The sequence below is a fragment of the Lissotriton vulgaris genome, chromosome 1_1 (assembly GCF_964263255.1).
Source record: "Lissotriton vulgaris chromosome 1_1, aLisVul1.2, whole genome shotgun sequence".
Taxonomy (NCBI): Eukaryota; Metazoa; Chordata; class Amphibia; order Caudata; family Salamandridae; genus Lissotriton; species Lissotriton vulgaris.
In genome coordinates, this window is record NC_141685.1 from 1,410,119,370 (window position 1) to 1,410,142,916 (window position 23,547).

At 42.1% G+C, this 23,547-nt stretch overlaps 1 protein-coding gene across 1 annotated transcript in view; it reads left to right on the top strand.

The window, feature by feature from the left end:
• The window catches only part of SLC26A4 (solute carrier family 26 member 4), a 190,414-nt gene extending 167,569 nt beyond the window's left edge, over positions 1–22,845 (top strand). The window contains exons 13-22 of the mRNA XM_086967193.1: positions 1,153–1,259; positions 2,893–2,962; positions 3,082–3,174; positions 3,271–3,366; positions 7,517–7,747; positions 10,556–10,610; positions 13,210–13,355; positions 14,873–14,956; positions 17,636–20,529; positions 20,710–22,845. Coding sequence (XP_086823319.1) covers positions 1,153–1,259; positions 2,893–2,962; positions 3,082–3,174; positions 3,271–3,366; positions 7,517–7,747; positions 10,556–10,610; positions 13,210–13,355; positions 14,873–14,956; positions 17,636–17,659 — 906 coding nt within the window. The 3' untranslated portion in view covers positions 17,660–20,529; positions 20,710–22,845. The remainder of the gene's footprint in view (positions 1–1,152; positions 1,260–2,892; positions 2,963–3,081; positions 3,175–3,270; positions 3,367–7,516; positions 7,748–10,555; positions 10,611–13,209; positions 13,356–14,872; positions 14,957–17,635; positions 20,530–20,709) is intronic.
• The last annotated feature ends 702 nt before the right edge of the window (positions 22,846–23,547 follow it).

Sequence of the window (23,547 nt, forward strand, 5' to 3'; positions counted from 1 at the left end):
CTCATGACGAGCGGAGCTTGTCACAACCACACCCGTTTTCCGAATGTTCAGCACAGCGGGGTAATTATCCCCGTGTGCAACGTTCCAACGGCCGTGACGAGCTGAGCTCGTCATGAGTGCAGCTGCACTGTGCCTCATGACGAGCTGAGCTCGTCATGAGCATAGATGAGGTTAACAGGACTGAAGTGTGGAAGCAGGCGTCAGAGGTGTAGTAGAATACTTGTATTGCAGTGCTGCAGTTGCATAGTGTCTGCGGTGCATCTGAAGAACTCTTTGCCCTCTGCTAGATGTGTCAAGGGATAGTGGCTGCATTAAAAAGGGACACTTTCAGGGAGGGAAACTGTGGAGAGCATGCAGCTATCCATGAGCCCGCTTTCTCCTTTCTCCTGTGCCCTCAGCTGTCACTTTCACAGTGGAAGCTGTCCCTCACCAGCAACTTCCACCCAATGAATGACTAAGGACTGTGGCCTGGAACCTTTCAATGCTTTGTGACTCCTTGAATGGTCACAGTGCACTGAAACATTTCTTAGCGAATCACAAGAAATGAGGTGGAATCCCTTTTCCTTGCGATTCACACAGAATCACAGTGTTGACTTTTGTGACTCACAGTGTCATTTTCAGACATTGCGATTGGGCTTTTCGTCGTTGTACAATCGGGCACTTTGCACACTCACGTTATACGAGGGTAACCATCCCTTGACCCATTGTGCCCCAAGTGGCTCTAATGTTCAAGCCCTATCTTTGGCAGAGACTCAATTTGAAGGCCCTAGGTAAGGTAACAAACCTATATAGTGCTCATACCGATTAAAGACGAAAAATCAAACTAGTTGTTTCACTCAGCCTTTGCTTTGCCCCCGTGATGTGGGGCCATTTTGGATAAGATTCACAAGGCGCTTTTACGCCTATCATTTGCTGGAACTGGTCAAATAATCTGAAATCCCCTGCCTGCTGAACTCCAACTCCTGCTCAGTTTTCTGTTGTTCTGGGCATAAATGAAGTCTATGCACCTTTGTGTCAGTGTTTCCTAGACATTTTCTGCCTCAGCGTGCTTGCATCAAACCTGTCCAGTTTGTACTGTCCTTCCCAACAAGGTGCTCTTAAATACACTTTAATGAGTACAGAGATGACTGGCTTTGCATTTGTTTCCAACAGGCCATCTGGGTTTTCACCTGTATCGCAGCCATCATTCTGGGTCTCGACCTTGGACTTTTGGCCGGGCTGGTCTTCGGATTGCTGACCATTGTGCTGAGAGTGCAATTGTAAGTAGTATTCTATCATTAGACCTTCCTTAGTTTCTCTCTTAGTGGAACACGTGTGTGACAAGAATGGCCTCTGGTTGTCCCTCCAAAACCTGTAGTTCTCGCATAGGTAACGGGTGGGGTGCAACACCCATGACGGTGAATCATGGCAATGCCTTGACAAGGTCCAAGCTCTGTACCAACCACTAACAAACAATGGTCCTTCTAGTCTGCTTCTGTGTTCTGCTTCCAGTATTAAAACAGTCGTAGTTAGTTCTATACAGATATAAATAACATAATAAAACGTACATTTATAACCATGGATCAGACACCACCTGTAGCTTTCATGTGATGCACATGGCTGCCCATATGTTTCAATGACGTCACATCTGCTTTTCAGGAAATGGAAACGTTGCTTGTCACTTCTAAACAACGCTCCCCAAGAATCCTGGCCTATCACCCTATTCAATGCAAATTTACTGATCTCGAATAATAGGCTCAACATGACTACAGACCAGTCTTTTTAGGATTGTGGTCCCACATTCTCTTAGGAAATCTTTGGTCAAAGCACTTCTCAAGAATTCATCTTTACACCCTCTCACCACAGCTTGTTTATGCATGCATTGAAACTCCCAGATTCCTGGAAAATTTTGGAGCACGTCAATAAGCAACAACTGCAGAACTACTTGGATCCACACCACCTTCATGACCCTTTGCCTCTGTCTTTAGACAGAAAGGGATTGCGACAGTAGCATCTGCCGATGATTGTCTTGCTCTGAGTAACTAGGGCTAGTCCGCTCTACTGGCAATTGCTTCAGTCTAGCCCAAGATTGCCGAATATTGGTCCGCAATAGAGGATCCATGGCACATTTTAAGAGTATCCAATTGAAATATATTTGGATTCAATGAATATAAATGGGAACCATTCATCTACTCAAGGCTTACACAGAAAATTTTTCCTGTCTCTCGCACTCTGTTGGACAGCCCGTGAGAAGGCTCCAGCATTTCGAAGGTTTTGTCCTTCCCATCTGAGTTCTTTCGTAGTGAGCCTCTATTGGTAGATTCTCAGCTCCGCCACATTCATTTTTGTTAGGCACTGGGAGAATAAGTGATTCACCCAGAATCACAGAATGTTGAGCATCCCTTCTGAGACTCGAGCCCGGTTCCCCAGCTTCGAGGTCGACCGTTCTAGCCGTTAGGCCACATACTCTCCCCAATGTGGGGAAATGTGTTCCCTGTTGCTATGCAAACATCCCTCTGTCACCAGTCATCGTCAAGTTTGTCCTGTAATTCCCTGACTTATACAAAACACTCCAATTCCCTCTGAGCTAGGTACACTATATAAATACTCCCAACAAAATAATTAATAGAATTCCATCCATAGATATGGGGAAATATAGTTTTGCCCCTGCCAGGTTTAAGTGCTGCTTTTGTAGCGAGAAACTCAGACAGCTACGTCAAAAATACATTTTCACCAGGATTTACTTCTGTCTTAAGTAATTAGGTGCCATGAGCATACCTTGATGTACTCAGCACATGCATTATCGTGAGCACTATTTTGCTTCAGTGCACTGGGGGCATGATGTGCCCATCATGTAGGTTTGGGAGAGTTCGGATGCATGACTGACTAAACTGTATTTTTGTCGTTTGTTAGCCCCAGCAGTGGATCGCTTGGAAATGTGCCTGGCACCGACATCTACAAGTCAGTCAAGGATTACAAAAATGTACGCATTTCAGGTTTTCTCTTTCTTAATACCCTTTTTGCCATGCGAGCAACAGGTGCTTTCGAGCAATAAATGTCAGCTTCACTTCTCAAAACTTTTATTCTCACTTTTATTCTCAGGTGGTTGAGCCGGAAGGAGTGAAGATTATTCGATTCTCCAGTCCGCTATTCTACGGCAACATCGACAGCCTTAGAAAGACCATTGTTTCCATTGTAAGTCATTTGTTTCTTGTTTTGTGACCTTTGGTGACTATGCGACGCTGCGCTCACGCGCTCACGCGCTCACGCTGTCCCCTCGTCTTCCTGTAGGTGGGGTTCAGCGCCATCAGAGTGTACAACAAGCGGGCCAAGGCTCTAAGCCTCATCCAGAACCTCATCAAGAAAGGGAAGCTAAGAGCCACAAGGGTAAGCCAGACCTATTTTTCCAGTTCATTGGTCATTGCACTTTTCATTTTTTCATGTTATATCATTGTGAACCAATTTATTTATTTTATTTTATTTTGAAGGTTTTATATAGCGCGAATAAGACCCTTGCGGGTATCAGAGCGCTTTATAGGGAGAATATAGGAAACAAACAGGCAAATAGTACATAACATGATGTTCCATACAAATCGGGAATCTAATCGTATCGTATAACCAGTGGTGTAGCTTTCATTGGTGCAGCATGTGCAGTGGCACCAGAGCCCACCGAACCCTGATTATTGCTGTATTTCATAATTTTAATAGCATCCGGGGGCCCATTTCGTTTTACTTGCACTAGAGATCACGACACACTGCTTGCGCTACTGATGTGACCAGCATCACAGTAATAAACCCCTGGAAATCAACATGTGTTTATTAAAATAAAATTTATTGAAATTTTCACCGAGAGTGCAACAAAAGCAGTACATATGCAACAATTCTCAATATTACCATCCGCCCAGGTATACAATTTGTTCAGAAAAATTACATTTTACCCTCATGTCCAGGTGAATGAGCTTTTTAATATATGGCACAGTTTCATTAGGACATGACATGTTAGCTAATAACCAGCTACCCTCCCAAGAGAGTAACATGAAAAGGAAACTTAGCGAACCTTAAGAAAGAAAAAAAGGAATAAGTCTACCTAAGATGTCATGGTGAAAATAAAAAAGCAAAGAGAAATGGGTGGGAGGCGTGGGGTACTAGGTCTTCGCCCCGATGATCAGCGCAGTATTTATACCTCCCGGCGTTTGAGGACAGTTAGATTAGAAATAAGTGGAGGTCCCCAAGTCTTGGATTGCAAGCTGTCAAAGGGAGCCCCTCTGAAAGGTAACTGACTAATGGTGACCAAATATAATCAAAACCTTTCCTGGTGTCCTCAACGATATCAGTCATTCGCTCTAGAGCCAAAGCCCGCCACAATTGTGCATGCCACTGGGTTAGGGATGGGGCCTCGGGTTTCTTCCAGGCCGCAGCTACTGTCATTTTGGGGACCCCCATCAACCTGTGTTTAATTTAACTTTAGATTTCATGTTTAAGATTGGTATTGAAAAAACTGAAGAGCAGAGCCTCGTTGAACTGTCAGAAAAATAGAAATGTGAATGAATATAATAAATAGTGATTCATTTTTTAAAGAAGTAAGTTGCGGTTCCCTTCTCACGAGGCTATTGCATCTTGAACAATCATAGCACCAACAGAAACACTAACCAGCACACTCATACAAGTGTGACTATTCAGAGTATTCCAGGCCACCCAAAGTTATAAGCAGTGGCGTAGCTAGGCTTTGCCGTGCATGGCGGCCGTAAGAGCCAGGGTGGGGGGCATAGGGGAATGCGGGCAAACAAGTCCAGGGAGTGCCGGGGAAAGACGCCCCCCCTCTGCTAAGCCACTGGTCATAAGAATTGCGTGGGCGGCAGCTAGAATTAATGTTTTCATTTTTTGGAATGGCTTTTGCACAACTTTATTGTTAGCAGGGCCAGACTGGTCGTAGCGGGCACCGGGCGTTTCCCCGGTGGGCCGCTAGGGTGGGGGCTGGTATGGGCCCCAGGGGGGCCGTTTTTGTTACTGGGGGCCGGCAATATCTGCCCCTTGTAACAGAATTAGCCAAAACCGGCCCTCGCAAACTTCTCAGCGGCCCCCCTCTCACCCCAGAGGGTGCCAAACGAGCAGTTGCCCTGATTGTTAGGGAAGCTGCCGGATCGTCCTCATTCTGAAGAAAGAATCATTGGCTAAAAGCAGCCGTGGTCTGTGCAGGTATCATCGGTGGGACGGCGTGGGGGGGGGGGGGGGGGGATTTCGAGGGACGATGCAGAGGGAAAATTAATTAATTATTTAATTTTCCCTCTGCGTCATCCCTCGAAATCCCCCCTACACGCCCCACGGCCCCACCTCTTTTACCTGCATGGACTGCAGCTGGCTAAAAGCAAAAATATGTTTTTGGTCTCAAAAAGCACCCATTGCCATAGTAGTCTCGGCCACTGTAGGGAACTATTTTGTGTGTGGAGGTGCTCCTTGTAAAAGATAAGAAATGCCATCACTCACAGTGAAATTAGCCAATTTCTGAAGTCGCCTGAAAAGCTGCCACATACAGTATACTATTGTGGGTAGAAGAAAAATGTGAATGACACAATAACAGGCTAATGGAGATAGAGCGCTGGCTAAAAACCCCTGTAAGAAAGTATGCTATACATACACTTTTAGTAAAATCACAATGTCTTGGCTAACGTCAAAACTAATAAAAAACACACATACTTTTATATTCTATGACACTCAATAGAATGTCCACTTAGGATAATAAATCCAACATAAACACGCACACACATATATATATGTATACAGAGAGAGAGAGAGAGAGAGAGGTACATTTTGGTACAAATTAGGTAAGAGGAACTATGATATTAGCTTCAGGGAGCAAACCAACCCAGATCCTGATACGTAGCACTGAGCAGGTAGCGTGGGCAGGTTGGTAAATTAGCATTTGAGTCAAACACCTGTGATGATGAAGAGAAATTCAGAAGAAGATGAAAAATCTAAAATTTAGAGTCGCACACCAATTTGCACACTTTTCTAGTTTTGTCAAAATACATAGGACATGGCCCGGACCCTTTGCCTAGAAGCCCTTCTTTTCTTGTCATGAAAAATGCATGTGCGTGTGTATGATCACCCTTTTCTCTGAGCATGGTTTCGGAATCACACCATTTTCTTTTTACTAAAACCCTTCCAGTACTGTTTCTCTCCATGTGCATGCCCACATACCAGAATGCATGTTGCTAAGACCTGGCCATCCTCTGAGTGCTGTGGTCATTATGTGGAGACTGCCCAGGCCTCCTGTAATGTAAATTAGAACATTGGAATGTTGGGAGCTCCATTGCAGACAATGGAGTGCTCCCTGCTTCTACGGGCCGGTAAAGGCCCGCAGAGCAACATTCCAATGTTCTACAAAGGTTTTTCGAAGCTCAAGGGGATTTATATCCCCTCGAGCTTCGAGAACCCTTTGTTTAATTTGTTAGAACATTCTGCCCTCTAGTGGCAGAATGTTCTTATAGCCCTTCGTAGCAGGGCTATACCGGCTATTAAAGTCCCGCTGTCTCGTTAAAGTCCCTTGTCTTTGGCTCCGGCCTTTAACGATTCAGCGGACCTTTAATAGCCGGTATAGCCCGCTGCGCGGGCTATAAGGCTATAGTGAAGTCACTTTGAATGGGGCTCACACCACACAACAAATAGACTTTGATAGGACGACTGTGGCTAATGCGGTAGGTTGGTGATAAATAGGTGATAACTGCTAAACGTGGTTAAATTACAAAAAGAAAATCTACTGGCTCCTGTGAGGACCATAGTGATGGCATGAAACTTTCACAGGTAGTGTTGGTTCTTGGTAGAGATCATTAGCTTGGGTTGGGTAATGGAACAATCTGCTTGTGCAGGTTGTAAGGGTCCTCAGGGCAAGCTGCATACACTGGTGGTTAGAGAGCAAAAGAGGGCCACCGGTGAAGGTCTGATTGTCCTTAAAACATGGAGCATACATTGAAGGCTATGAGAATCCCTGGGACAGACTTCTGGCAAAGATCATGATTGCCCTGAGGTCATCACACATGCACTGCTAGTGAGCTAAGAGTGGGATATTGAGTCGCACTGACGGTCACTGATTAGTTCACTGGACCTAAAGGAAATTGTTGGTAAAAAATTCACTTGCAGAAAATTGAGTGACTGCGCTTGAAAGGTGCTGAGATTTCTGTGTTTGTGGGTGCTGCAAGGCTAGTAGTAATTATACTTAAATAGTGCTTCGCAGAACAGCTACACATAATTATTACTATTTACAAAATGTACATTTCCTTTACTTACATTTACTTACATTCCTAATTAAAATGGTTTTCCAGAGGGGGACTGTGCATGTATTTTTTTGAGGTGGAAATGCAATGCTTGGTTGATTTTGTGTTTAATAAGGTGGATCCTACAAGAGTCTTAAGCACCATACTTAGATATCTCAATATTTACATAAAGATTAAATAACAGAAATAACGGGTCTGAATTTGGTGAATATCTTGTATTTTTTCCATCCGCTTGATGTGGACCTTTCTCTTTGTGCTCTTCACAGAATGGTATAATTAGTGAAAGTGGTGTTACCAACGAAGGCTTTGAGTCCGATCCTGACCTGGATGACCCCGAAGAGAGTGAAATCCAAACCAAGGAGGTGGAGGTGCAAGTGGATTGGAATTCAGAGCTACCAGTCAAAGTGTCAGTCCCCAAAGTCAGCATTCACAGCATCATTTTCGATTTCGGAGGCATACCCTTCATGGATGTTGTAGCTGTGAGGTCAATGAAGCAGGTACTGCCGCATCTGGATCTGTAGTGCAGCATTTGTAAACACAATAATAATTTGACACATACATTTGAATGCTTTTCTTACAAGGTGTGTTTGAGAGATTTACTAGGTAAAACAATAGAGGGGTACAGGAGCTGTAGGTGAAAGTAGCTCTGTTCAATCTTTAACCTTTTCCATGCTCATGACGGAGCCGCTCCGTCATGAGCCTCGGTTGAGCTGTGCTCATGACGGAGCGGAATTGACGCCGCAGCGAAGGGGTTAAAAATTATGCATTGGTTCCAGAATCACATTTCTTTTCAATGATGAGGATCGCAAATTATTTTTCTTTGCTTACATGCAGGAAGTAATTATAGGTTACATTATGAAACATGTAAAAATATAGTTGATATCAGATATATTTCTTCCTCCTCATCAATTACTTGGGACAATATAAAACAGGTGTCAGTTGATCGTGAGCTACCAGTAGCTCGCAGACACCTTCAGAGTACCTCGAAGCCTTGAGTTCATTTTTAACTAAGCACATGGTCACAGTTTCCTTTTAAAGTTAAGCGAAGTCTGTGTTTATTTTACAGTATTTAATACCAGGCTGCAGATAATAGGGCCTGATAATGAGCAGTACTATAAAAGTCCTTGTCAACTCAAATTTGGAGGGTAGCATGAGAGCAAATAAATGTTTCTGAAGGCTTTGAAATGGGAGAAAATTGAAATGGAAAGTCACCCTAATGATTAACTTCTTTTTAATCTTCTCCCATTTAAAAGTCTACCATTTATAGCAGGTCTCTTGCTCTCAGTGGCCAGTGCACACTGTGCCATATTAATAACAGCAAAGCACACTACTTTTTTTCAAAATGGGAGAAATTTAAAGGGAAGATAAATATTTATATTAAACATAAGTCTTTATGTCTTTCTCTACTTTAGATTAAGCCAATTACATCTTAATGTTTTATGAAGCATGATTCTTTACTTTAAATTACTCCTATTTAAACAAATGGCTGTATTTTCCTGTTATAAATATAGCACCATGTCTACAGGCCATTGGGAGCACAATAGCTTGTGATTGTAAATGTAATGCTTGAAAATGGGGGACATTTTAAATGATGAGCTTTGTGGAATCTAAATAAACATAAAGTTAGCTGTTCAATTTTATAATTTCCCATTTTAAAGTGTCAATTTTACACAAGCATGCATCTTTCTCCAAGTGGCTGATAGACATGGTGCCATATTTATAACTGAAAAATACAGAAATGATTGTAAGTAGAAGGACTTTAAGGTGCAGATAAATTTCCACATTATGAATATTGTTTCATAGCACTTTTTTCTGCACTTTAAATTTGACCTGATTTAAAAGTTTTACTTTGTTGGCTACCTTTGATGCAGTTCAGAAGTGCAGAGAAAACTGATCCATTTAATGTAAATTATATTCTTCATATTTGAACGTGGCATACTTAGAGTATATTGTTAATTGATAGAATATTAATATACAGAAATACTGAGGAATCAATTTCAGTATTTTCTGCCCTGACCATGAGGGTATTGTGAATGCAAAGGCACCAGAGTGACTCCTCTCTTAATGAATTAAACAACTACTTTCAGCCTGCAATGATGATGTTGCTGATGTTTTTTAACTAACATGACAAATTAATCTTCTTCTAAGATGGTATGATAGATTCTTTTTTTATTGTTTTACAAATTGCCATATGGTTTAATGATTATTTAAAAACAACGTTTTAAAAAAGCAATACACTATGGGGTCGATCGTATTCGGGAAACGTTTCCATACGAATCGTACAAATCCGTTCGAATCGCGTAGTACGATCCGTAGGTAGAAAATCCGTCCGAATCCGTGCGAACCGTACAAAAACCAAGGGTCGATCCGTACGACATAGACCCTCACATAGAACCGTACGAATCGTAAACATGCCGTACGACCCGCCAAGTACGATCCGGACCGGGGACTTAGTACGCGATTCGTACGGAAAACGTCGCGTATAGGCAATTCGTACGGAGAGCCACACAATAACATAGGCACTGTACCGCTGAATTCAAGGGGTGTACGCACGGGGTGTATGCATGGGGTCTACGCACCGTACACCTACGGCCTTGGGGGGTACGAACCGTACCCCTATGCACCGTACATCAACATACATGGGGGTACGCACGGGGACATACGCACCGTACCCCTGAAATCCAGGGGTGTACGCACTGTACACTTACGCACCGTACCCCTGCAATCATGGGCTCTACACACCGTACCCAAGGGGGGGGTCTGCTCCGTACACATTACGAGGCAAAATCTGCTTTTCCGGTCGTTTTCAGCTCCCGTAAAAAAGAGTCGTGCGGAGTGTTGTCAATACGAATCGTACTTGCTGGGTCGTACAGAGCTGCTTCGATATGTACGGACATCGCGTACTGCTTGTTCCGAGTGCGATCTGTACGGATTATTGAGTCGTACGGTCCTTGGTACGATTCGTCCGGAGAACTGCATTGGGTGCGTACATCGTACGTACGGGGATGGTTAGGCATACGATTCGTACGGGAAAAACGATCCGTATGGCGATTCGGATTGGATTTTACTGAATCGTAAACGGCCCCTATGTCTGCCAAAAATCTTTTAATTTCATGTTTATGATTGTGTTGCATTCCTTTCGCTATCAAATTGCATTTTTATGGTTTTTGATATTCTTCACACATTTAAAAAAATCTTTTGGATGACTAATATAGAAATGAGTATATTTAATATGCACAGAAATAAGACCTCAGATGCATTAATATGAATATGTCAATTACTGTAATTTCCTCCTTTATTTTCAGATTATAAAAGAATTCCAAAGGATTGACGTGAAAGTCTTCATTGCTGCATATGATGGTACCTATCAAAGACTGTTTTCCCTATCGTCTCCAAAGGGAGTGCCTGCAGTGCCCATGCACCTTTGCTAAGTTTGCCAATGTAACATTTGTATTTAGCCACTATATTCTCCAGATTGCACTGTCCAGCATTTTAAAAATTATTTCAAGTGTTAGTTCTTATTAGACACTACACTACATGAAAACATAACAGAAGGCCAGATCTGAGTATCAAGTGCTATCAGTATTTTAACCCCTTCGATGCTGATGACGAGCTGAGCTCGTCATCAGCCACGGGGGGCGTGTGCGGATGACGAGCTGAGCTCGTCATCTAACGCGGCTTTTCAAAAAAAGCCGCGTAGGGGAAAAATCACTGCAGCAGCGATGCGGTTAACACACATATAGCAAGAAGCCTATCCTAGGTTTCACAAAGATGATTTTACGTTAAAGCTTACGTAGAATATCAATTGTGGCCTTTCCCTATGCTGTTCAAGAATGTTCTTGAGGGACCCAGCATGACTAAACAAGTAGAAGTACAGCGTGTGTTTCCTGATGCTTATTGCAGGTTCTCATATCCTTTATCCAGTAAGGCAATTTAGGTGACAGTCCCCACAACCGTGTCTCGGCCTTGAGCCTTATTATTCAGAAATAGCACCACTGCCGCTGGCTTTCTAGCTGCCTTTGCAACTCTTGCCACAAAACCCACGTAAAGCTGCATCAGAGGTAGTGAACAATATTCTACGTCTATCAGTTGTGGGTGTGAGACTGGCTCACTCTATTTCTCTCTTGCTAACACACACTCATGTCAGCGAGCTTTAGTGGAAATGTGGTATAAGCAGCAACTGTGTCTCATTGCAATGATGTCTTGAGTTGCCTCACACAACACCCCAGTCGTCCATGCCACTTCCAAATGCTCACTACCCCTCCCAGAGTGGGAGGAGTTGACCCACAAGCAAAGTCACAGTTAATCAAATAGTAGGTCATGATTCCAGAGTAATAGAATAATATTTCCACAAAAGTAACCTAAGGCTTTGCAACCTCTCATGTCCCCATTCTAGGATCAAATTATATATTGTAAGTGGTGTCCCATAACTTGAGAAACAAAAGCCCCTCCTCGCTGCATGGTTAACTAAACACACCGGGAGGAGCCTCCGCCAGCACTAACTGGTGAAGATCCAATGTCAATAAAGCACTTGAACCTTCACCACTACCCTCTGCCATGACATTATTTTTTAAACAGATTTTATTAGTCAAATAGCAAATATGATGCAGAGCTCTGTACCCCAGAAAACATCTGCACAATAATCTTACAACATCATGACTTTGACATTTAGACAATACTTTCAAAGAGAAAAGGAAGGAAATACAAAAAAACACACAAAAAACAAAGAAAGTAGAGCTAAATAACCCCCCTCCCATCGCACTAAGGGGCACATGCATCAACCTATTTAGGAAGTGCAAACGGTGCGAATCGGTAAATTCGGCCGTTTGCGCTTCCTAAATACGTTTTTGGGATGCATGAAACAATTTTTCAAAATTCGCTTTTTTTTGCATTTCCTAAAAATGCGAATGCATTTAAGGAATCGCATTTGTGCAATTCCTTAAATGCAATGCATTAATTTTTTTTAAAATGTGAATTTTGAAATAGGAAGTGCAAATTAACACGAGGTTGACCCTCGTGTTAATTTGCGAAATTCTTTAAAAAAGCATAAAAATGCATTTTGGAAAGTGTCATGTTACAGACACACATGTCCTTAGGACATGTGTGTGTGAAACATGCACTTTAAAATACATTTCATGGGTGCAGAGGGGGGTCCTTTGGACCCCCCTCTGCACCCTTGCAATGCATCAACAAATTGCGAATTCCAAAAAATAGAAATGCAAAACGGCATTGATTCCTATGGGCCGCTAGGCCCATAGGAATCAATGTAATGCCATTCCTTAATTGCGATTCGCAATTAAGGAATCGCAAATTCCGAAAATTAAGAAATCCTAAAAAAATTTAGGATTTCTTGATGCATAGGATTTTGCTATTCCTAAATTGCGATTCCTTAATTTTCGCAATTTAGGAAATGCAAATTCCTGCAATGATGCATGTGCCCCTATAATCCTTCCTTAGCCAACAGGTCGTGAAAACACCCACACCAACATGTAAAGTATATTATCACACCTTGACCTTTTGTTTGCATTTAATTAGGAAGTTAAACTGAGTCCAGTACACCTGTAGTGGAGACGGCTCCAGCTGCAGGCCCGATCTCTGCCATGACATTTAAGGGAAGTGCAGGGCTCTATGAATAACAGGATCACCCAGTTGTCCAATGAATGTAACCGGACAGGTGATACCTTAAACAAAGCACCTACAATATTGAGGAGAAATATTATGAAACACCAAATGAGTTGCAGGGTCCTTTTGTTTTGTCATGACCATCTTTAAATTATGTGCATTCTTCTAGAGCAATAGTATGCGATCATGCTTACTGTTGTACATTGAAAATAAAAATGTAAATTAATTAAGTGAAACCTGCAAAATATTTGTTCAAGAGTTGGGTTTTGGTCCTCGTTTCTTGTTCCACTCTGTACTACTGCTCGGTAACGTTCCCTAAATATCTGATTTATTTTAGATGAAGTTCTCAAGAAGTTTGAAATGTGTCTGTTCTTTGACAATGATATGAAGCATGACATATTTTTCCTGACTGTCCATGACGCCGTCCTCTACATACAAAGCCAGAACATGTTCCGAGACCTTGAGGATCCAATCTTTGAGAAGGTAAGATAATTGGCCTTCTTGCTGACACTCAATAAAAGATTACATGGTGGTGTTAGTACATAAAGAGATTCACGGACCAGGTGGGAAACACCCCTTCTGCCATCCGTGTATTCCGCAGGCTTCCTCTCATAAACATGTGATCTTTTATTTCCCTGCATGGAAGTGTAAGAGGCAGGGATTCCCTGTACAGTTCCAAAACAGTCTTCAAAGTCCTTTAGAAACAATTTCCAATCCTAAGATTTGTAAAGCGCACAGTTTATTCTAACCACAGCCCTCTACATACTTCCCTCTCTCTTTATCTGTTCCACTCTTTATATTTTAGTTCAAGATGGACACAGTGTACACATTTTCCTGTTCATTCTGCAGATGAAACTCTCTAAAAAGTACACTCTGGCGCCTATCTACATACTTACACTTAGTAAGAAGAGTTGAGATAAAATATGGTTTTAGACAAACGTTCTCAAGAGAGAAGAAGACTTTCATTATAAGTTTGAAGATTCTGAATCAGAAAACAAGTTCAATAGTGAATGGTTGACCTCCGGCTAACCCGGCCTCATCGAGGACAGCTTCAGACAATCCTTATTTTTATTTTAGAACGGTTTTGCTCCTTGGACATGTAGTCCTTATCTGAAGACAGAAAAAGACAAAGGCCCACATGCATCATTGTTACATTTTGCGATTTCTTAATTGCGAAAATTAAGGAATCGCAATTAAGAAATCGCAAAATGCTATGCATTAAAAAATCGCAATATTTTTTGCCATTCGGTATTTTTCCTTAATTGCGATTCACAATTTGCGAATCGCAATTAAGGAAAACCCTTCCCATTGATTCCTATGGGCCAAAAGGCCCATAGGAATGAATGGGAAGGCATTCACATTTTGCGAATTTTAAATTGCGATTCGCAAAATGTGAATGCAATTTCAAGGGTGCAGGGGGGGGTCCAAAGAACCCCTCCCTGCACCCCTGAAATGTAACTTTCAATGCAATTTACACACACACATGCCCCAAGGGCATGTGTGTGTATAAATTAAAAGTTTCAAAAATGCAATTTGTGCATATTTTAAACTTTTCGGTAAATTAGCATGAAGTTCAACTTCATGCTAATTTACCACTTCCAAATTGCGAATTCGCAATTACAAAATGATCATGCGTTGCATTTAAGAAATCTGAAATTGCGATTTCTTAAATGCAATCGCAATTTTAGAAATTGCAACATGGTTGCGATTCCTAAAATTGCGAAATGCATGATGCATTCCAAATTAGTCAATTGCATTCGCAAACGGCCGAAATTTGCGATTCGCACTGTTTGCGAATGCAATTGACTTTGATGCATGTGGGCAAAAGTGCAAGTCTGAGAACTCAGGGGAATGTTTGGTAAAATACCAGGATCTGCTAAAGTTGACCCTGATGAAGTGGGATGACAAAAATATGGATCCTCAAAAGTACTTCTTGTGCAAAGATTTTTGTATTTCCCTTTCTGCATTTACTAATTATGTCATCTTCTTTTAATGTTTAGATTTCACTGATGCAAGAATCCAAGGAACCTCTGGAATTCACTGGTCTTGAACCATTAGAAAACGAGCTTGATGCTCAGGAAGAGGTATCCCAGTCAACTTATTTACCTTGAGATTGTCTGTATTTATGTTGACCGTGCTGTTAAGGATGTGGTGGTAAATAGTGTGGTGGCAGCATACAGGAAAACGAGGCACTCTAGAACGATCGCACAGTAATCTGTGGTCAACCGCACCAAGCAGGGGTTGGTGGTGTTCGTCGTGATTTTGGAGTGGGAAGAAGAAGTGGGTGATTTTTTTTAGCTTTAACAATTTAATTGCTTTAAGGTGCAATTTGGAGTTGTCTGACAGACGTACAATTTCTAAAGACCCTTTGGTAGCCGAACCTGATATATTTAGTCATCTCTACCATACTGATGGATTTGGAGAAAACACCGGTGGGATTTCATCCAAAATTGCAAATGCTGAATATCTATCAACATGTGAAAACACTACAAATGTACATTCCACATCTCAGGCCCAGTTCCTGGATACGTACTGAGGAGGGGGATTTGCTTTAGAGACAAGGGCAAAGAAAAAACAGTGATAAATTACAAATAGGTGCCAATTTTAAATTATGGAGGTATACCACTGCGGGTAATTCCAGGTTGTTGGAATATCAGGGGATATTGCCCCTTGGAAATGGGGAAAAGCATTAAGGAATCAGGGTTTCGACAATAATACAATGATTCCTATTGTTCATGATTTGCCATTTTGAGCCAATTCCCCACCTTTGCCTGTTACACAGTGAAAACCTGAAGTGTTCTTATATTACTCAAATCCTGATTAGGGCTGCAACCTGTTGCCGGCTATATCGGAATTTTGACTAAACTCGTAATGGTATCCATTGTGTACCTTGGACACTGCTAAGGAAGGGAATAGTGTCTAGAGGTTTTCCTGCATAAGATGGATACATTTGTTTAGATACCTTATTTTGCTGTTTCCACCATGTTTCCATGACAGAGGGAAAATCTGTAAATATAGTGGTAGATGATCATCTTTTGATGTTGGAGACTTCTGCCTTTTCCAGTGATTTTACTGCTGCCTATTGACACAAACGGTAGCAGACTTGGCGCATCACCACAGTAGAATTTCTGCCAATGAGCCTCGCATTACAGTACCAGGTGACATTTGAGCAGATTTCCCTTTCCCACCCTCCCGTACGTTTCCCACCCTCCCGTACGTTTGCCCATAGCACGTCTTCCACCATTTCGTTTAACTATGCTGATCACCATTTTGTGGGCTGTAAACATAGAAACTGAAAGTGACTTCAAAGAAGGAAAGGAATTGAAGTTTCTAGATGTATTACAGTGGCAAACGTGCAATGCAATAGTTGTAATCTGATTTGACTTTCCCCACAAAAACATTTTTATTTTACATTGCACCTTCTTTGCCATAATTGTCCTATAGGCTATAGTCCTCGTCCTACAAACATCTAAATTTTTTCAGAGGTTGAACAAAATTACAAAATGGAGGACAGCAGAAGTAAGAACCCTATTTACGAAACTTGAGAATAAGATAGCTTTTAAAGGAGAGACTCAGTTAGAACATTGATCTATTTGTATTTTAATGAGTCGACTAACGCATAAACCATTTAACAAGTCAAATGAATGAACATCATTAAAGCTCAGTTACTTATGGGAAGATCTACAGTATGAGGTACCGCTATGTTACAAGACATCATAAGGTTAGGCAAGAGTATCTCAGACATAAAAAAAGAAGTGTGAACCATCTCAGTAGCCTGTGTTTCAGGGTGTTCTAGTCCAGTAGTGCATAACATTTGTCTAGGAATCCCCAGTCATGCCACATTTTAAGGGTAGCCACTGAGATAGAACATCGCACAGTTAATCTGAATTGAATCCATTAGTTAGTGGCTACTATAAAAAAGGGAATTGCACCAGGCTCTCTTGCACCTAGGCTGTAGCTCCATCTGCACATTATTAGGACCTTTCATTTGTGCTATCATGCAGGAAAGTGTTCACTGGTCTGTTTAGAAGCATAATAGCGCTACAGAAATGATATGCTTTGGCTATCCTAAAGTGGACTTGTAGTATGAAAAAGTTAAAATATTTTGCTCATGTTAATTTCCTAATTTCTGCTAGATTTCCAAGAGTTTCTTTTTACCTTTTTCTAAGCATTTTTCTCTCCATCATTTTGCGTCCAATTGGGAAATTTGGACTTTTCAGATTATTGCTGCGTTTGGAGCAAGCTTCCATAATTTATGGAGTTCTTAAAGAATTCCAGGAGCGCTCCTGGAAAACGCAAGAGAACCATATGTTTTTGGGAATATTTGGATGCGTAACATTTTATGGCACTGCGGCTCATATCAGGGCAGATGTATCCATTTTAAGGATCGGCAGTGTGGACACACTAGTGCTCAGTGTTAACCCACTTTCTAGAACTGTGCTTCCTGCCAGTCTAGATGTAGCTGTTTCCATATCACTTCTAGAAGGTCTTCAGAGTCAGAGGTTCTGCCACACCATTGCTAAGGGCAATGACATGTCCTACATGACTAGTTCTACTGTAGGCTCCCAGGGTGGACACAACAGATAAGAGTGGTAAGACATGTTCTATCATTGCAGCACCTGCCAGTGAGGATATAGTCTTAGTGAAAGCTCGTCAAATACAGGTGTAGTTGTTTCATAGAAGAAGGAAAACATGGGTCGGAAATTGAATCTGAATCCAATCCAAATTTTATAACGATTTTTAAAAATTTTCTTTCAACACAGGCAATGCGCAGACTGGCTTCATGAAGAGGTACCAGGGAATCCATACACATGGGGTGGATGAAGAAGAAATTGAGGTTCTTCGTGGCAATGGACTCTACATCTTCACTATTTATCAAACTCTTTTTATTTCATTGATACTTCGTTGGTGAACAGCAGATGCACATGAAGCCTCTGTTTTAGATATATTTCCACAACATTTATTTTTGGACAATATCAGCAGCTCTGTTATGAGGATCACCCAAGCAACATCACCAGTGGCCTGCTGTTCATGAAAGTAAAGCTCATACAGTGGGTATCAGTATTACCTATATACTGCACTTGGAGCCTCTTTTCTGACAGTGCACTGGAAACAATACTTATCAGATCCTTTTTTGGACTTTGATCATCTAAAATCACCCTTTTTGTTTGTAATATAATTCTTTTTTTAATTAGAAATTCTATTTTGCTAACAACATTGTCTTTCTCAAAGGAGCATGCAATTTATAAACTAATATTATAGCAACTATGTTTTAAATGGTGGTACGCAGATAACTATGGATTCTGAAGACTCTGTGACAATATCCTACATTTTAATGTTTTCCTTCATGGTGGTTTTGCCAATGACATAGGGTCTAGCCCTTCCAAGTTTATGACTTACTGCATTTGGCACAAGAGCAAGTTTGTCTTGCAATTTGGTGATGGACCCTCACTGAGAAAGTGGGTATCTGTTGATGATTCAGTCTGATGCAGACGGGGAAGGCTAAGGGGTTCTACTTCCGTATCAGCTACCTAGCAAAGAAATATCAATATTTAAGGAAGCATTTATGAGGGCTGTTAATGTTGGCACTGTGTACTCCATCTCAACATGTTGTACTATCTAACAAGCAGCATCTGTACCTATTGAGGGACGGTGTGGGATAGGCCAGTAAAACACTGTTTTCATTTGCAGTACACACATTGTTTCCCTCCTGGGCCAGATCCAGGCAACATCCGAATAGTATAATACAAACTGCATAGGGTACTCACCCAGAAAGGGCACCAGTTTCTCTTGCTACATGGACAAGTTGGTATTAGAAAATGAGCCTCAAGTATTCGCAAAGCCCCTTCTGTGAGACAGATTGGGTATGTGCAAAGTCAATGTTCTCACAGCAATAGAGGCAACGCCACAGCAGATAATAATCAAGTCCTGTGTGTGCTGTACAAGCTTCCAGCATGGAATCAGGCAGAAGCGTAAAGATTCCTCAAGAGATGTGCTGAATGTCTGCTGGAGGCACACAAGATTAGAGTGTCCCCTGGGAAAGTAAACTTTGAGACCTTCTTGCAGGGATTGGGCTGTAGAGTGCAGAAAACAAAGCATGGAGTTCATAGGCCATTCCAACCTGAGGCTAGGTGTGCTTATGCACAAACGTTTCTAGGGGACTGCAACCATCACAATGGAGGCTTTAGCCCCTCTGCCCTCACGAAAGGTCAGAAACCCTGCAAAATGCCATCAGCGAGTGGTGGGTAAACTTTCTTTTTTGTGATCCCACGCTACACGATCCCCCACACACCTTCACAGCGTGAGAGGAGAGGGCTGGAACCAAGAGATTTACAGATTCCTGAGGCTCATCAAAAAGAACGGTTTGCATTGCACCCCCTGAACTCAACAAAGAGGCTATCTCTTGAAGGCTTCACTCTTTCAATACATTGTAAGATCAACTTACACTTTGCCTCTTGTCACACAGTGGATTTGAAGACTTGTAGGTTATAAAATTGTCTTAGTATGGGGCACTTAGAAGATGCCACATTCTCTAATGAGGTTTGGGTATACCAAGACTAGCTCAAAGTTTGTCTTTACCCTGAGTGACAGCATATTTTAGAGCAGGTATAGAATAGTTTTTTGAATCTGCAGAACCACTTGTAGAAAGAGGCCAGTCTAGTTTGTCATAGGGGAAGTAGGTCCAATGGTTATGATGGAGTGTAGGAGGATGCTAGAGTCTGTATTATGTAGAGAGAACCCTGCCCTGGTCTGTTCCAAGGCTCAGACCTGGACAGTTCCCCCTATTACATTTACTGCATTCCCCTGGTGCAGATGTCAACATGCACCTGCCCTGGGGCAGCACATTGGTGAAAGGCGAACCTGCTTTTTGACGTTCACTGTGGATGTAGTAATGAGTCTACACTTCAATGGGGGACAGATATTCCCCAGTAGGCAGGTGCAATGACTGATTGCACCTACCTATATGGGGATGTTTGGGGGTTCATTCCTGTCTTTCAAGGGTCTCCCTCGAGGGGCGCACTAACTGTGCTCCTTTGCCTCTGAGCCCACATCTGTAATATGGCCTTGGGGCAAAGACAGCCTGTGTCCTCATTTGCATGGGCATGACACCCATGCATATGAGGGAAATCCACACTGAGATGGCGTTGGCACACATGCAGCACCTACATGATCTCTATTACAGAAGGGCTCGCACAAGGTTCTGACGCACTATTTGTAACACCAAGTGCTGCGGAGTGGCAGAAAGTGGGCACAAACGGCTGTTATGATCCCTGGGCATCTGTAAAATATTGCCCCAGATACAATTTTCTTTTTTGGGGGTTGGTGTGGAAGCTGTTGAGGGATATGAGGAGGGTGGTAGCACACAAGGCAATTTATTGATACAACCAGGGAAGCAGGCCTGTGGGTGGCCATGGAGGGTGCAGGACACGAGGTATGTTTTTTAGGGTGAGGTGGCGGGAGTGTCTGAGGGTGTGGTGGAAGCTGGCAGAATTAATAAGTCCTTTACCGGATGGGATAGGCAGGCAAGAGTGAGATGGAGAAAAGTGGCATTACGATGTCTATATATTTTTTAAAATAAGAGATGTTGGGGGTAAAAAGCAGAGTCGACGGAAGGCCGTGTTGTGCGCGGCTTCTCCGTGACTGACTTGCTGCAAGGGTGATCCATGGGAAACGCTTGCAGACTGCGATGCTCACGTGGGAGACATGCATGATGCACAACATAACATTGACCATCAGCAGCTGTCAGTAAAGTGGAGATTCTCACCTCGAGCTTCACTCTAGTTGTCTATAATGTTACTTGGAAGCACCTGATGGAAAGGGGACTCGTTATTGGCAGTTACACGTCTATTAGTCTATATATTTACCCCATACCGTCAGACAACAGAAGCTGTTAATGGCTCTTTGCCTCATTATGTCCCCTCACTTGCAGTGCGGGCCAATAATTTCAGGGTTGGCAATTGGGAGCAGTTAGCAACCTCTGGAGAAGGTCTTAAGAATTTGGTGCCAAAGGCCCTTGAACATTTGAACTCATAGAACAGAGGTCAGGCAGTAAATGCTTCTGCAAGCAGCAAGTGAGCGGTCACTAACACAGCTAAAAGAAGGAATCCAGTAGCAGCAAAGTGAAGGTTAAACGTAAGAATGAAATATTCCCGATTCCAGCTGCACTGTGTTCACATAATATACTTCGAAACATCTGCACCAGACAAGCTTTAAAATGAGCTCTTTCGTACCTTTCCTCCTTCTTTCCTTATTTCATTCATCGCTACCCTTCCACTCTATATGCCTCCGCGCCCTGTATCCTCCATGTCCCATTTACCTCACCGTCTCTACCCTCATTCATTGTCATCCTTCCTCTTCATCTCTCCCCTCCCATCTATTCCCTCCTTGAATATGTGCTCCCTTCTTAGTTTCTCTCCATTCTTCTTTCTTCCTCTCAAGCCTTCGCTCCTTTTTTCCCCTTACCGCTAACCACTCCTAGCCATTTACTTCCTTCCGTCTTTCCTTCTCCCTTTTGATCTGTTCTACACTCTTTTCCCTCATCTTTCTCTTTCTTTTTCTTTCTCGTCCTCCTTTCCCTGCTTTCGTCCTTCCATGCCGCTATCCTACCTCGCTGTCTGCCTCCTCGTGCGTACTCTTCTTCCCCATCCTTCTTTCTCTTGCTCTCTCTTCCATCCTTCTGTCCTCTTTCTGTCACTCTCACTCTCCATGTATCTTCCTCTCTCCCTCCCTTTCTCTCTCTTTCTTTCTTCTTTTCTTTCTTCCTTCCACAAGTACTGCAAACACTGCAGAAGTAGAAACTAAGATAATCTGTACTCGAGTAGAAAGGAAGGGTAGCAACACACAGACTCAAAGAAAACAAAACAAAACAGCACACAAAATCAGCCTTTCTTGAGATTGCCTGAGTCACTTCAGCAGCAACTGCACGGTACCTCCTTCAGCCCAGAGGCACGACTAACTAACATTTCACTAGCATAGAAGAAATAACTATAGCCGGACCAGTGGAATGGCTCTATACTCACACGGGTGGATTTGTTTCTTGATTTCTTAAACAAGGTATATACAGTATTGACTTCCCGTGCAAAAACATTTACAATTTTATAGGTTCGTGTTCGAGATTTGTAGGTAAAAAATAGGTTGTCTCAGAGAGCAGAAGGTAACTGCATCTCGGCCTGTCTGAGACTACGAATGAACGAAAAAAGCAGGTTCACAAAATGTAAAACCTTAAAAAATACGTGCAGAATATATTTTGAATAAAATGCAAACAAAGTCAGGAATCTGCATAAGAACCTCAACTGGCTACAACAGAATTTCACTTTTTTGGTAAACGTTTGACCCTGTGTTCAAGAGTCATGCACTGGAGGTCAAGAGTGAAAAACGTTCATTTACTGTTTTTATTTGTACTGTATATTTGTTGGTAGTGAGAATTGACAAAATAGAGAACATCTATATTATCTTGGAACTATATCTAGTGAGTTGATTGCTGGGTGAATTTCTGTGGTGTATGAAAGGTGAAGCTTTTTTCATTAATTGATGTGTTGTTTGGTGAAAGGTGAATGTGTTGTTCGGAATCTGGGTGATCTATAGTTCCTGGAACCTGACAACAAATGAATCCATACTAGATTGTCATTCAAAAGTATAGTAAATGTCTCAGAAAGTAACTAATTTTTTGTTGTATTTGCTACCACAGTCTTTAAGTTTTAAAGCTCTGTCAAATAAAACTGAAACAAAGGATCGAATACCTCTTTGAACAATCAAGATAGAACTTCACTAAATCAACATGTCTGTATAATGTGGGAAAAGAGCACCACTTTTAAAGCACTTTACAATAATGAAGAAATAAAGCACAGTAACAAAATATGGAAATAAATTGCACTTTATGTTTTAATTTTTAATCTTTGCCGTTTCTTTGACACTATTCTACTCTATAGTCTTTTCTGTTCAACTATACAATTAAATACAAACTGTGTGCAAACACTAGTGTGACTTTTCTTTTAAACAAATAAATCACTAATGAAAGATGTTTATTTTTAATGGGTTTATACAAAGAAAAACAGAACAGTCAAAACAGTGGGTCACTATTCGCAAGTATAATGGCTCTAAGTCTGGGGTATCGAACCCGGTCGCCCCCGCTATCCCTTTTCCTTTCAGAGGCCTCTGCAGGTTCACCAGGTGGACCAAATGTTGTCCCATTTCTTGAGGCATCCCGACACACATAGACCACCCTCTTCCCCAGTATACACCAGCCCATGTCCGTTTCCCATTCGGTCATTTCTGGTGCTACTTTTGCCCCGCCACCCCCGACCCCACCCCCTCATGTTTCTCGACTATGAACTCTAGTGAAATCCACAATTTCAGGTGCTTTGGTATTCTTTCTTCCCCTCGTCCATTCAGCACAAACCATTTTGACGTCTTGACTAGAGGAATGCCAGTCACCTGCGTCATCCATGGTACCAACCCTTCCCAAAAACTCTGCAGTTTGGGGCATTCCCACACTTTAAGGGAAAAGGTGCCTGCCTGATAGCACTCCCTAATGAACATATGCGAGGTGCCCCTCCCAAGCCTTTGCAAAACTGTCTTGAAATAGTAGGCTCTGTGTAGTGTCCAGAGTTGGATGGGCTAAAACCCTGCCCTAATCGGAATCTCTCTGGGGCCTCTGACGGCTTCCTTTGACTCT